Source organism: Thermobia domestica, chromosome 1, assembly GCF_964235325.1.
Source record: "Thermobia domestica chromosome 1, izTheDome1.hap1.1, whole genome shotgun sequence".
In the NCBI taxonomy this organism is placed as follows: Eukaryota; Metazoa; Arthropoda; class Insecta; order Zygentoma; family Lepismatidae; genus Thermobia; species Thermobia domestica.
The window spans coordinates 297,648,335-297,663,627 of NC_137454.1; the positions used below are offsets into that span (position 1 = coordinate 297,648,335).

The following is a 15,293-nucleotide window of genomic DNA, read 5'->3' on the forward strand; positions in this document are numbered from 1 at the left end:
CTTACTTTTACTTTTTTTTTTCATTTGCATCATCCATTTCTATTCAGAGGTTTCAATAATTCAGTTAGTATAAAAAAAACTTTTTGTTCGTTTTCTTTATTGCTAGACTAAAAGCTGTGACCAATTTCTCATGGCACTTTCTACCAACCATGTTCCTACAGTCGTGATGCAATCTTACTGTGCAGAAATATTTTCAGCTATCATTTTTTTTAACACATTCTTGATTGGTACTTTTTGTTGTTGAAACATCATTCGAACATTATGTTGTTGAAACATTCTATTGTTTCAATTGCGTTTATGTTAAATTGATATTATCATAAATTAGTAGATAACGAAAGAAATGCATAAAGCGTATGGAATTGGAGTCAAAGTGCGCATTAGTCGATTTCGAAAACTTTTCTATTTATTTTTCCTAAATTATTGTTTCATGTTTGAGAAGTGGATATATATAAAGATAAAAGAGGCCCTATGTCTTATAACTCGTTTATTGTAGAAACAGATTACATAATAATAAATTATTATTATGATCACTAACAGCCGCTCGACATCACGTGACCCCGCTCGAGCACCACACTAACATTAAGAAATAGAATGTTCAACACTCAGAAAGCTGCAAATTTCACGTTCAGTATTACACGGGACTTCTTTTATCTTGGCCTCTCTCTCTCTCTCTCTCTCTCTCTCTCTCTCTATATATATATATATATATATATATATATATATATATATGTGTGTGTATGTGTGTGTGTGTGTGTGTGTGTGTGTGTGTGTGTATATACTATCTACTATAGTCTCGTTTAACCGAATCATTAAATAAGCGTTCGTCTAATGTTAAGCAAAAGAAAATATATTTTTTCCGCAATCTACAGCAAACTTCATTGTTTTCGTCGTACAGCTTAGCAACATCGTACGTTACTTTAGGAACGTTCAGTTTTGAAGGCTTCATATGTTACCAACAACATCTTTTCACGCTGTAAATATATCAAATATGCAGTGCCGTATATCAAAAAACCTTTTTTTTTCGGTTCAACTAAATTTTTGTTCAATGTAAGCACCATCGATCTTCTTCAAATTCGCTTAAACGGAACTCCAGTACATATATATAAGATGTACTGTTACAATTTTAATACATTCGACTACACACATAGTATTTAACATTTTTATATGAAGAAAAAGGAAAATTTTAGAAACATACCTATTACAGGCTTAACAATCACACCCGATAGACCTAGTGCTATTCCTAGCCCAAATGTTCTCGCAGCTTGCACTGCTGTTTCAGGTAATCCACTGTTGTACTGCATACAGAATCTTCTTCTCTAAGAGAAAAGGAATACTAATTAGAAGCAAATACTTCTTAAATATTTAGATTGAAAGTGTACTTTTATTCTTTTTTGGCACATTGCAAAAGTATGTTTGTATAGAGTAGTTTTCATATTACATATTCAACTAAAGAAATAATGCAAATGTACTTTAAATTCGTCTATGACAATATGTTTGACTTTGGATAAATGTTTTTAGCTCATATTGAAAAATAATGTAAAGCAAGTGTTCTGGTTTCAGCTAAAGTAGTTCTATTAACTACTGGTATATGTTCTAGGGTGTATTTTTCTAAAATACACTCTTTCCCTGTACCACGAACGTTATTTCTATTTAAAACTCCATTTTCATGACATTTCAGTCATCTCTGAGACCATGATTGGTCATATCTCGTACGCATGGGATCATGGTTGCAGTGATGACTGAAATATCATAAAAATGGAATCTTAAATAGGAACAACGTTCGTGATACAGGGTAAAAATTAGTTTTAGTTCTATTAACATTTATTTATATTACCGGTACGTTCTTTCTGTGTGTGTCATTTTCCCTTGAATATGAATGTTTTGAATAATACCTTAAATGTAAAATATCGTACAATGTATTTTCCTTTAATTAATTGAGGGTTTTTTTTTTTTTTTTAAACTAACGATTGACAATCGGTATTTTCAATCACAAACACAGTCTTTCCATTAAACTAATGTTAATATACAGAGTGTTACAAACGTGTGTAACAATATTTTGGGAACAGATTTCTCACATCAAAATAAGAAAAAAATTCGTATGGACCTGTGCTCAAACGTGGATAGTTTCAGAGCTATAGGATGCCGAAAACGTGAAACAAGTGAACTTTAAAAGTTCATAGATTCACTACTATGAGACCTATCGTAGTCGGATCAAGACATCACTGAAAAATGAAATGAAATCTTTAAGTTTAACGTGCCACGGTTATGCCGGTTAGGCTAAAGGAGACGGTGATAATGAGAAATGAGGAAAATGGTGGAATGAAGAAAGTGGGAGGAAACGGGAGAACCCCGAGAAAACCCACGAGCACGGTGTTTGTCCACCACAAAATCCACACGACGCGAGCTGGGATCGAACCAGGGCCCCAAGCACCGGAGGTGAACGCTCTACTACTGAGCCACAGCACCCCCCTCAAGACATCACTGAGAAACCGGTATATGAACTATCCAAATATCCATGTTTAAGAATACTCCAGTACTTGCACACCAATTTTTAGAGAGGTAGGTGGAATGTGATCAAGTACTCCCAAACAGCCTCTCTAAAATTGATTGTGGAAGTATGGAACTATGGACCTTTAAAGTTAATTTCTTCACGTTTTTGGCACCGTATAACTACAAAACTATGCACTTCCGACCACAGATCCATATGAACTTTTTTTTTTTTTTTTTTGTTATTTACCTGCGAAGAGAATAATACTTTCAAAAACAATACTTGCGAAATAACTATGGCTGATAATTTATTCAATATGGAAAATTATTTATTGCTGTTATGTTTCGGAATAATATAATTCAGGTTTTTATCTGGCGCATTTTTTAGTAAATTATTAAATATAATTATAGTATTGTTTTATTTGTATTACACTTATGTATATTTTATATTGTATGTAACATTTTGTATTCGAATAGCGTAGCTCTGTAGTTTAGTAATATTTTACTTATCTGGCTTTTTGTCGAAAGTTTGGCAATTTGATTTCGTCATCTATCATTAAAAATTTAGATTGTAATTTATCTAATACACACAATTGCAATTTATATATAATGTGTATTTTTTTAAGATGATTTACATGATAAAATTGTTACTGACTTGATATTTTAGACAAGAACTCGTAGGGCTTTGGATTATTTTATTCAGAAACAATTTTTGGTTTACGATAGTCCGACAATTATTTAATTTCATGAAAAAATGAAATGAAATTTTTAAGTTTTACGTCCCACGGTTATGCCGGTTAGGCTAAAGAAGACGGTGATGATGAGAAATGAATGAAATGGTGGAGTGAAGAAAGTGGGAGGAAACGGGAGAACCCCGAGAAAACCCACGAGCACGGTGTTTGTCCACCACAAAGTCCACACGGCGCGAGCTGGGATCGAACCAGGGACCCCAAGCACCGAAGGTGAACGCTCTACCACTGAGCCACCGCGCCCCCCTATTTAATTTCATTTCAATCCACAATATGGGTAATCCTATCTTGTGTAATGGGCATTTTGCACTACACTTCTCTTGGGATTTGTTTTAACTATATTAACTATTGGATATAAGTAAACACTAAAATTTACAATAAAATTATTTTCATGTATATGTTACAAACCTTTCTATACTCCTCTTCAAAGCTAAGGCTGCTGACAATATTTCCTAATGATCCTGTGATAATTGATGTAGGTAATGTTGTACATCCTATGACGTGGCCAAGAAGATTTTTGGCTGCACTACTGATTCCTTCAGAAAATTCTTCTGGACTTTCAACGCTCCGCTGGAAGGAATAAGAATAGTCCAATATATATTTATAATATAGTTTATTTTGGAATGACTCTTTCATATATTGTATCAATTAAATTCTGTCAATATTTTGGCACTTGAAAACAGCTCAACTAATACTTTCATATTTTGACGCTCTATGTAGCTTAAGTACATGATTATTATTTTAATATGTTTTATCGTTTAACGTTCATAATTTGAAATGTCATTATTCTTCATGTGAATTCGCCTTGAATTTCACATATTTCAAGAAAGAGAGTGCTATTTGTAGACTAAAGAACAGTAAGTGTCAGGTGAAGAAAAGAACACTCCCGACGTATTCTTCTGAGGGAGGAACAAAGACAAGAGATATTCGAAACATTTGTGTTATGTAATTGGAAAATACCGTTGGAGAAACCATGACAAAAAAAGTTTTTTTTTTTTTTTTTTCGTTTCAAAGACAGCAGCTTTGACTTCAATAATTCTTTATGTTTAGGGGGATTATCCGTCTTTGATTAGGACTGTTTAGGCGCTTCAAATCCACGACGGTCATATCCGTCAGCCCGAGAATTTGCATTTCATGAATTTAAGTAGGTGACATTTTCATTCGATGCGCAATGTTCGTAATTGGATGCATGAATACAGCACTATTTAAGTGTAAACAACAGAAATCACTGAATAGCTATTATTGTGCTTCTTCGTTTCCTCGTCATCGGAAAGCTAGTGTGGAGTTGAGTTGAGTTGATTTTAGTTTAGCGTCCCTTTCAGCAACGAGGCTATATGAGACGTGGACCTACTGATTAACGTGGAATCCGAACCACATGAGCTCCCGCCGGGAATCGAACCCGGGCCTTCCACGCCAAAGACGCGGACGCTAACCGCTTAGCCACGAAGGAGCTCAAAGCTAGTGTGAAGCCACTACAGATATGCTGAGTGTCTGGTGAAACAAAGAGGATATCGCGTACTACAAATTGCTCTCCCGGTAATATTTCCATCACTGATAACATTTTTTGTCAACAACTCAGACGCCTTGTGGCAGTAATTCAATAAATCCGATCAGGAATACTGCATTAAGTGCTGCTGTAAGGCGACAGCCCTGCTCTAACACAATAAAGGCTGCTCTCTAGAAACTTTTTGCGTGATTATTTCACATCTTTCTTATTTCCTCGATTTTCTCCCTCAGATCCACTTTTTTCGATCTTTATTCAACAATATTTAAGAAAATGTCTGTATAAAGAAAATTCTCTTCAAAATTACCTTGGTGACTTATTTAAGAAGTGATTGGAGCTAATTCCTTCAGGCGTAAAGTTGAAAACTGTCCCAGCGTCGTCAGTCAGTCATAAACAGTAATGAATATATTACAGATTAGTTTGTGTCTTCTATTTTTCATCTTCAATGAATATCAAATAAAGTTTTTCCACAGTGGAAAAAAAAAACGCTACAAATTTATACATCAATGTAATAATAATAATAATAATAATAATAATAATAATAATAATAATAATAATAATAATAATAATAATAATAATAATAATAATAATAATACAACTTGTACTATTGAATGAAAGTAGAGGTAATAGTAACTAAGGACGATTCTTTTTTTGTTTCATAAATATGTCAAACCTGAAGCTGAAGTGGAAGCGTTATTTTCGGTAGACGACATTGCTAAATATAGAAGACACACCATAACAGCATGTGGTATTAGAGCTAGAACTGGACTGCAGTTAGTAGTATACCGGGGTGTTATTGTCGTTGCAAATGTTCATTTATTTATTTTTCTTTTACTTCGTTGACGTGTGAACGTGTGCAGTTATTGAATAGCTTCGTGACAACCTCGCGCTTGGAACTGGAGAAATTATTTAGCAAAGTAAATACGTAGTAAAGTATTATTGGTTTCTGAGAGATACCCTATCTAGAAAGGTTAAAGATGAAGGGCAAAAGATGTACCTTAAATTGAAAAGCCAAAATAAAAGTTATGTATTTGCAGTGTTATCTGATAAATGGCGCACTTGGCATGTTTTGTACATCATTTATCAGGATTCCAAAACATTTTTTTTTTTATTTATTGTATTTTTCATCCAGACTAATAGGTTGATTGTTAAGTGGTTATTTGTCTGCTTAATATTCAAATAGAACATTCGCTCTCAATTTCCGTGTATCAAAGCCCAATTTCCATATTCTTCATTAAACAGAACAGATAAATACCCCTGTAAAAATAGACGTTACTGCACACATATACACATACTACTTACGGAGAGTGGTTCGTAGAAATAATCTCCTAGTCCTTTGGTAAAATCTTTCACTAGACCATATGGATTTCCAAGGATATCCAGTCCGAACACCAATACATGAATTTGTTGTATCACTTGTGACATGTAGTGTTTCCATATTGAATCCATTAGCTGCGAGAAATGAACTACACATCCCTTCTGCTGGAAAAATGGGACCCTGAAGCATATAAAAGGCAACCTAAAGTGCTTAATCGTTAACACTCTTTGGACAGAATCAGCTGAATGAGTTCACACTAAACATTTAATCAATCAAACACTACCACCACCACCATCACACTACTACTACTACTACTACTACTACTACTACTACTACTACTACTACTACTACTACTACTACTACTACTACTACTACTACTACTACTACTACTACTACTACTACTACTACTACTACTACTACTACTACTACTACTACTACTACTACTACTACTACTACTACTACTACTACTAATAATAATAATAATAATAATAATAATAATAATAATAATAAGTTTTATATGCAATGTTAAAATCACAAAGATTATATTCATCACCATTCTGTGAATATGGTTTAATAATAGGTGGTTTGCGTTCAAGAGAAGAAAGTAAGTGTAATGAAAATATTCTTTTTTAAAAGTTGATTCGTTTTCAAAGTGAAAAACTTAAAACAGTTACAGTTGAACTACAAAATGATATCCAATGCTAATTTTAGAACAAATCCATTACAATTTGAATATCTTCGAAAACAGAATCTTATCTTCAGTAAGTCAAACTAAGTTTCACATTAAAAGCAAGCCAGTAACTTCAGTGTTTATAATAGTAATTTTACTATTATGGAGATTTAAAATTGCATTATTGGAAATATTATTATTAATTTTATTACTACTACTACTAATAATAACCTAAAGAACGGAAAATAAATATTATCGGCAACGACAATTTGTGCTTGTTAAATATAAGAAGTTCAGATTAAAAATATATTTTATTTGCATTTACTATTAGTAATATTTCTCTCTTTATGCTCGTTGAAGAATTGTGAAAAGTTTTCAAATCGATACTGTATCATTTTAATAATCACAAGAGAAGTATTGTAGATAATCCAAACATGAATTTCATAATTGCAAGTAGAGTTAAAATATTTTAGAGATATTAATATTTTTAAATCATTGTTACATTTAAATAATTTAAATTACAACACAGAAACATAGTTTGTTCATTTCTGTATTTAATATAACTCGGATAAGAACATATATGAAGTTTATCTATTCAATGTTAGTCAGTTGTTATAGTGTGCGCATCTGCTGCTAAAAGACAATAAAATAAATGCTTTCGCTGACATTATCACTTAGTTGCAGTGCAGTTCACCTTCCACAGTCCGTTTTCTGAATGAATAGGAGTATAAGTTTACAAAACGAAGTAGGAATATAAAAAAATGACTGGGCTGTCAGCCTCAGTACTGGGAATATATGTGTTAAAAATACATCAAACTGATGAGAGTAAAATTGTGTTTACTAGATGTTCCAGATACATTGTATAGTGTAGTATAGTATAGTGTAATCTTGAGTTCTCTAACTTGGTATTATTCAATAATTTTATACTTAGTTTAAGTAGTGTGAAGTATTAATATGAAAATATTATAATATAGTATAATGTAATATTCTTATATATACGTGTAAATGCACTGACTCACTCATCGAAAGATCTCCGAATCTATTTAGGGTAGAACCTTGCGATTTTGTATAAGTATTGTCCTTGCATCTTAAACTGTATATAAAGATGGAATTTAGCGAAATGCCAACCCCTAAAGAAGGCTGAAAGTTTGTTTTCTTTTTCGTTCTTCAGATCTCCGTAACTATTCGGCGTAAAACTTTGAAATTTAGTACAAATAATCTATTTGTATCTTAGACTCCACATAAGACGGACTTTTTCGAGATATGACACCTAAATGATTTTTCCCTCCAGATTTCCGAAACTAACCGCATCGAATTTGCATTAAAAGTTAGTTTTTTAAAAAAGAAAATTGATGTCTTTCAAATATTTTCTATAAACTTAAGCTTCCCGTGCGAAGAACGAGCATTGTGCTAGTATATAACAAATACTGATAACATTCTACCAGAAAGAAACAACAAAGAACAAGCAACCATTGAATACATTAATTCACGTACATTTTTTCTGTATTTATCAATAATATTTCTCCATTCTTTATTAATGCTGATACCTTTGGTCCAATTCATTAACTTTACATCCCCTTCCTTTTCTATCCACCAGGCCTCTTTCCACTTTCTCGGCCACAACCTTTTTTCCCTTTCCAGCACAATAACTTCTTCCCAGTTCATATCATGTACTTTTTCTCTTACGTGTTTAAAGATTGCGTTAGTTTCTCCCTGCCATATTTCACATCACTTTTATGTTGTTTAATTCTTTTTTTGAATAATTTCCCCGTCTCCCCAATATATTTCATATCACAATCCTTACAATTTATACAATAAATGACACATTTGTTCTGGTAAAATGTTATGTTTTCCCATTGGTCAGTTCAGATAGATTTCCACGCTTCCTATTGGCTGTTTGAACGGGCCAATGAGAGAGCAGATAGGGAGATGAATTGTATATATATATACTTTAGTAGTTTTTTGTATCACTCAGTGTACGTCTGAAGAGGATCTTGGCTAGAAGATCTAAACGTCACGTGTAAATGTATTTTTATATTAAATAAGTGCAGTCTTGTTCAGCAGTGTGTTTATTTTTCTGATTTTCTTTGCAAAAACTGTATTGTCCACACTATATTGACCAACTTATTTCGAGGTTAGTAAATGATAATCTAGCAGTAGGAAAGCACTTTTGTTCAAGGTGCGAAATCATCACAGTCGAAATGGTGACTGGAGACAGAATTGTAAATAAATAAAAACAGTTGATATAAAACGACTATTTTGCCATTTGCTTCCATTTTATTTACAAATTTGCTAGATCAAAATTAACTCTAGGTGTTATGCGTGTATGAGAGGACACCAATAATTCATGCGTTAATTTCATATGAATTATAGTAATCATTTCCTCACCCCAAATAATTTATTAATGGTGCAAATTTAATTTCAGAATTAAGTTAGGGGAAATTCCCCCTACCCTCATACCTTTCGGGATTTCGCATCCTGCTTTTGTTTTGAGAAAATGAAATGAAATGAAATATTTGAGTTTTACGTCCCACGGTTATGCCGTTTTTAGGCTAAAGGAGACGGTGATGATGAGTAATGAATGAAAATGGTGGAATGAAGAAAGTGGGAGGAAACGGGAGAACCCCGAGGAAACCCACGCACACGGTGTTTGTCCACCACAAAGTTCACTTGGCGGGGGCTGGAATCGGACCCAGGACCCCAAGCACCAGAGGTGAAACCTCTACCATTGAGCCACCGCGGCCCCTGCTTTTGTTTTGACTGTGCGACATTTACGCAAATATAAAATTACAGTTATTTTGTCAAGCCTAATAAACATTGTTAAAATAACTTTATCTTTCATTATTGTTTGATAATACGGTGATTTCCTGATTTACATTTCTTTCAGTATTCACATTACTTCCTTCTTGAGCAGCCTAATTTAATGAATACATTAGAAACCTGTTATATCGGCCTCAAAACATCACAAAATCGGTAATATCTCCAGTACAAATATGTCCACCAAAGTCTAGTGAAACTTTAAGTACTTTTATGTGTGCAGTTTAGTTCGGATTTCTATCTTTGCCACCGAGAATTGTACATGCGTATTAAGAATTCACTGTGATTCTAACTCGGAAAACTGGTTGCTTTGCAGTTACTAAATTTTCTAATTCTTGCACTATTTACCGCTATGCATTAAAGAAAAGCTTTTATCGAGTTCATCAAATATTTTTTGGCTTAAAATTAGGTACAAAATATTGAATTGCAATTCATTAAAGTATAATAGTAATATTATATTAATAACATTTTGAACATTTCTTTTAAATCCAATAATATTAATTTTAATTACATCGTGACAAGGTTTTAACGCAGGTCTAAATTATGTCCCGCAACCTCCGCGGTATAACGGGTTTCTAGTGCATTTTTGTTTTCAGTTGTATACATCCTGAAAAAAAAAACTTATTGGTTACGCAAAGCTTGTTGTATTTTATTTGTGTTATTTTTAAAATTAATGTTTTCTTGCACTCTTAAAGTGTTAAGGTATTCTCAAATACCACAACCATGTAAAAATGATTTGTTTGTCGATACTACACAGCAAAATACCTAATTCTGTACGGAGTGACAAATTTAATATCTATAGTCCATGTTTTCTTCACAGCTCAGAAAATTTGCATAATTCAACGAAAATTAAAGGAATATGATATGTAAAACTTAAAAGTTTCAAGTATTGAAGTATTGATCATTTTCTTACTACAATTTTGGAAATATTGCAAAATTCAAAGAGTAATTTCACAACTTCTCTTCGTAATTTTTTATGGTGCCTACAAAGTAGTATTTGGTAAAAATAATCTTGCTTGAGAAATCATACTTATTGTTCAATAATTTATCGACGAATCAGGTACGTCATAACTGAAAACGTATTTCTTGAATACAAAAGAAATATTTCGATAATATTACTATTTCACTAATTATTATTTTGTAACTACAAGAAAAAATACACTAGGGTATTATAAAATTACTTTTTAGAGTTCCAATATTTATGAGGAAACTGAAAACGTGAAGGGGTGACTGATGAGTGGTCTTAAGAAATGGTAATATTTAAACTATTTATTAATATGTGAATGTAACTTTTACAAGAGATCGAAAATACAAGCTTTCGACATCTGTTACCCCAGTAGCAAATTTGGTTGCTCAATGTTGGCACATGACGAGCTAATGGAAGAGGATGGCACCAACAATGACATAAATAATTTGTCAATAATAACAGAAAGTAGCTGAAAGGGTAAGTTTAAAAAAAAAATCTGAAGCTCCTAATAAAATGCATTTTGCGAACAGTTTCGAAGTCAAATTCACTTCTTCCTCGGTGCGAATCTTGAAGACCTGTTAAACAAACTACATGGTGTCGACTTCTTTCATCCGGTTCTCCAGAAGTTTATTTGAAAGAAAACGGCCGTTAAATATATTTGGTATGATCTTCTCACTTGTAAACCCCTTATTAAAAGTTATGTAGTATCGAAATAAAATTCAACTGAGCACTAAAAGGTAATGACACTGAATGACGAGTACAGGAAAGCATCAACAATTCCTCACAATGAATTTGCAACTGGATAACTGACAGTCGGCTTGTAAGCTTCTTTGTTATATATAGCTGTGTACCAGAATTTGTACCAAAATAATAATAATAATAATAATAATAATAATAATAATAATAATAATAATAATAATAATAATAATAATAATAATAATAGTAATAAAAATAAAAATAAAAATATTAGTAACTTTTATTAAAAAAAGAAATAAGAATAATTCCAAGAATTATTCCAGAGATAAGCAATACACGAATAAGCAGTGAAGTTTCCGTAATATTAAAGAAGAAGGATACCCCCAAGGCGCACCATACAAGGACATTATATATATATTAGTGAGTTATAACGCATACATTGATGTGTTATCTTAAAATTTTTCTCCATTGATTCATAAATAAACAACTTCCTCATTCTTTTCCTGAACAAATTTTCAAACGATGAAAAAAAAAAAAAAAAAAAAAAAAAAAAACGCGAAGATTCAAACTCGAAGAATTCAAGAATTGATTCTCGAATTCACAGGACGTTAGGGATTCCAAATGACAAAATTAAGATTATATGTAGTTCGTTTAGCAGCATAGTCTTCAAGATTCGCGCTGAGGAAGAAGTGCACTTGACTTGGAAACTGTTTGTGGAAATGTATTTTATTAGAAGTTAAGGTAAGAAAAAATTATTCTTTTAACCAGTAATATGCATCGCGCCGTTTCTTTGAGTAAATATACAAAATAGTCTACTTTGGATCAAAAAGCATCATTCTTAACGTTGACACTCCCATACATATTGTGTAGACCTTAGATATTGGGCTAAAATACAATTTACTTAGTAATTTATTATTATTATATTATTATTATTATTATTATTATTATTATTATTATTATTATTATTAATAATAATAAACATAATTTATTATTTAAGTTATTTAACTTTTCCAATCAAATAAGTTTTCCGATTAAGGTCCCTCACAGGCGACTGATTGGCTTGCCAATCTAAAATTAACCTATATCCGGTGGTTAACTTACGTTAAGCCATCATTTTCTCTTTATCCTTTTTCTTTTTTTAAAAAAATTAAAGTTATTACAAGGACTTGGATTTCTATGACCTAAAAATTTTGAAAATATGAATGCATTTTACACAACATATGGCAGAAGATCCACAGCAAATAATTTCTTAATAAAAATTAATTTAATTTAATTTTTTAATAAACAAATGCTAACAATGCTATAAACAAGAATAGCAATTTATTACCAAGTTTGCAAGGTTATAATATCTTGAATAAATATCTTTAAGCTCTGAAGCATAGACCACAGTATATTGCTGATCCCATAAGTGAAAATGTCAATCATCTTCTCTACGTTGCCAACTGAGAAATATTTTTTGAACTACAAGTGAAACTTGTCTAAAATATGGCCAAAAATATGCTTTTATATCACTTCGAGTCCAAATATGACCTAAGCTAAAAGATGGTTCAAATATGCATTTATATTACCATTAAATAAGTTTTTTCTTGTTGACAAGACCCAAAAATATGTATATATTTAATTAGATATGCAGAAAAGATTAAAAAAAATGACGTGCCGTAGAAATCCGAGCCTTACTTATTACTAATAAAGTGCTATAGCTAATATCATGATTAATAATTGAAACACTTGACTTAAATTATAATTAGCAAAATAAAATACTAAATTGTTTCAAGTTTTTTTTCTTTCTTTCGTAAATACTTACCGTAGCTTTACATTCTTGATTTCAGTCGAGGTAGCCCCAAAAGAATTTAGAAAATAGTCCAAAACATCAGACCTGAATGATGGAGTATTTTCTTTGGTGTGGACAGTTCCCAGAAGAGAGAAGCTCACCAGAAGTTTTAATGGTGATAGATGTATGTATTCTACTATAACCTGTGGACCATCGCCGCGACACTGAAATACAAGCACCACATGAACATGAAATATCCAATAAAGTAATTAATTCATACTATTGTTTCCCAATGTCCTAAGAATGGGCCGTGAAAATAACAATGAAAGACAATTTTGTTTGAAAAGTTCTCAACAAGCTTCAGAAATTTTTTGTGCACAAAATAAAACAAAATTACTAAATTTTAAAGCACATAATATGTAATAATTCAATATTTTTTCTATATTATAAACTTTCACATAAATATTTCTTTCTAAATTTAGATAATTTGTAAGATATACTTTTTTATTGACTTAAAATTTCGCGGAACACTTTTATTGTATAATTTTCCCTCCGTATCGCATATTTTAATAATTTCTTATCTTATTGAAATTTGAAATACATGCGTGTATTTAACAAATATACAACATAGTTATAAAATTTTTTCCAACAAACTATCTCAACCAACTTTAGCACAGCATCCGTTATGGTGTTCCATATTCTAGCTCCAAATATTACCATCAGATTCTAAAGAAATTTATGTGGAATCACCGGGAAGGTATACTCTGTCAAACAAACAAAAGTCAAAATCGGTGAACCTATTCAACGTTATGAGTGAATATACCGACATTATGTTAAGCGGTTGAATTGAGAAACTTGTTTTTTCTTAAGTCTGTTAAAAATAAATAAAATATACGTGTCATCGCACTATATTTTCTCGCTTCAATTTTTTAAACTAAATCGTCTTGTGCTGCACTTATTACTAAAACGTTTATTTTTGAAATGCAAACAAAGTTATAAGACATTTTCGGAAAACTTGGTCCGAAGAAATTTCACCTCAAAAGTAAACTACCCTTGTGAGTATTTTATGAGAAATGATTTATACTATATATTAGGGTTATTAATGAAATATTTATTTATAAAATATCAACAAAATCATGAGTCGTATTTGAGGAAATTGCCAAAATGAAAGACTGAAAAAACTTACCTCCGAGAGTAAAGTACCCTTTGTGGATTTTTTTCCGAGACAATTGGAAAGGTTTAAACGTCACAAACAGCCAGTGGACACAAGTAGAATACAGAATACAGGCCAGAGGCATACAGAAAATATGACAAAAATGATCACAATGACGAAAAAATACAAAAAAAAAAAAAAAAAAGAATGAATACAATTAATAGAGCCAAGCACAGTAATTGTTATGTGAACATGCAATAATTACTGAAGAATATGCACAATAACAATTTTAAAAAGCAGTAAAAACAGAAAGAACATACTGAAAGAAACATGCTGAGAGTACAAAGCGTAATATATGAGTAACAATAAGATATTAAAAATATTCAATATAAACAAGAAGTCATGAAAAGAATTATTTATTAAAAAATTTGGTCATAAGCAACAGAATATATATAGTAAATAAAATACAGATTACAAGCACCTCATTAATATGAGTAAACATTAATAAAATATGATAAAGAAATAGAAACTTCAACATTGCATCGAAAAATATATAAATTATGATAAATAATATATTGGGAAGACAAAGAACACCAATATTTTAGTAATTTGACAGTAAAAATATGTAAGAAAACAACACAAAAAATACTCGTATACTATCTGATTGTAAGAAATTAAAAAGTTACAGACTTCTTAAATTAGTAATAAGTAGCTGACGTACAACAGAAAATTTAGTTTGAAATAGATCCAAACAGTGGATTTAGGATTTTTGATTTCTGGGCTTTCAGCATCTATGGCCATTTAGCCCGTCACGTTTGAGATGACGTCCCTCGGCGAGCACACTATCTGGGAAAAGGGAAGGAAGAAAGGATTGGGGAAGGAAGGAAGCGGCCTGGAACCTATAAATTAGGTACCACCCCGGCATTTGCCTGGTGTGGATGAGGAAAACCCCGGAAAACCTCATTCAGGGTGGCTAGCCTGAAAAAGCGTTTTACACTTTTTCGACCGAGTGCTCCCACCGGGAATCGAAGCCGGGACCGTTAGATCCAAACAGTATTGAACTAATTAACTGTAGCTATAAGTATATGATTTTGAAAGGGAATTATTACACAGAAAAGGAGTGAAATCTCTTATCTGGTTGTAAGGAATTCCCATGGACAT

The 15,293-nt window shown here is 31.8% G+C and overlaps 1 protein-coding gene across 2 annotated transcripts in view; it reads right to left on the minus strand.

Annotated features, from left to right (window-relative positions):
• LOC145661598 (intermembrane lipid transfer protein VPS13A-like) overlaps window positions 1–15,293 on the minus strand; it is a 305,499-nt gene that overhangs the window by 39,364 nt on the left and 250,842 nt on the right. Inside the window, exons 55-59 of one of the 2 annotated variants that reach the window (XM_081726919.1) lie at window positions 14,166–14,183; window positions 13,013–13,203; window positions 6,043–6,238; window positions 3,645–3,806; window positions 1,196–1,316 (exon numbers count right to left, since the gene is read on the minus strand). In XM_081726919.1, coding sequence (XP_081583045.1) covers window positions 1,196–1,316; window positions 3,645–3,806; window positions 6,043–6,238; window positions 13,013–13,203; window positions 14,166–14,183 — 688 coding nt within the window. The remainder of the gene's footprint in view (window positions 1–1,195; window positions 1,317–3,644; window positions 3,807–6,042; window positions 6,239–13,012; window positions 13,204–14,165; window positions 14,184–15,293) is intronic. The other variant, XM_081726923.1, reaches the window with a different exon arrangement.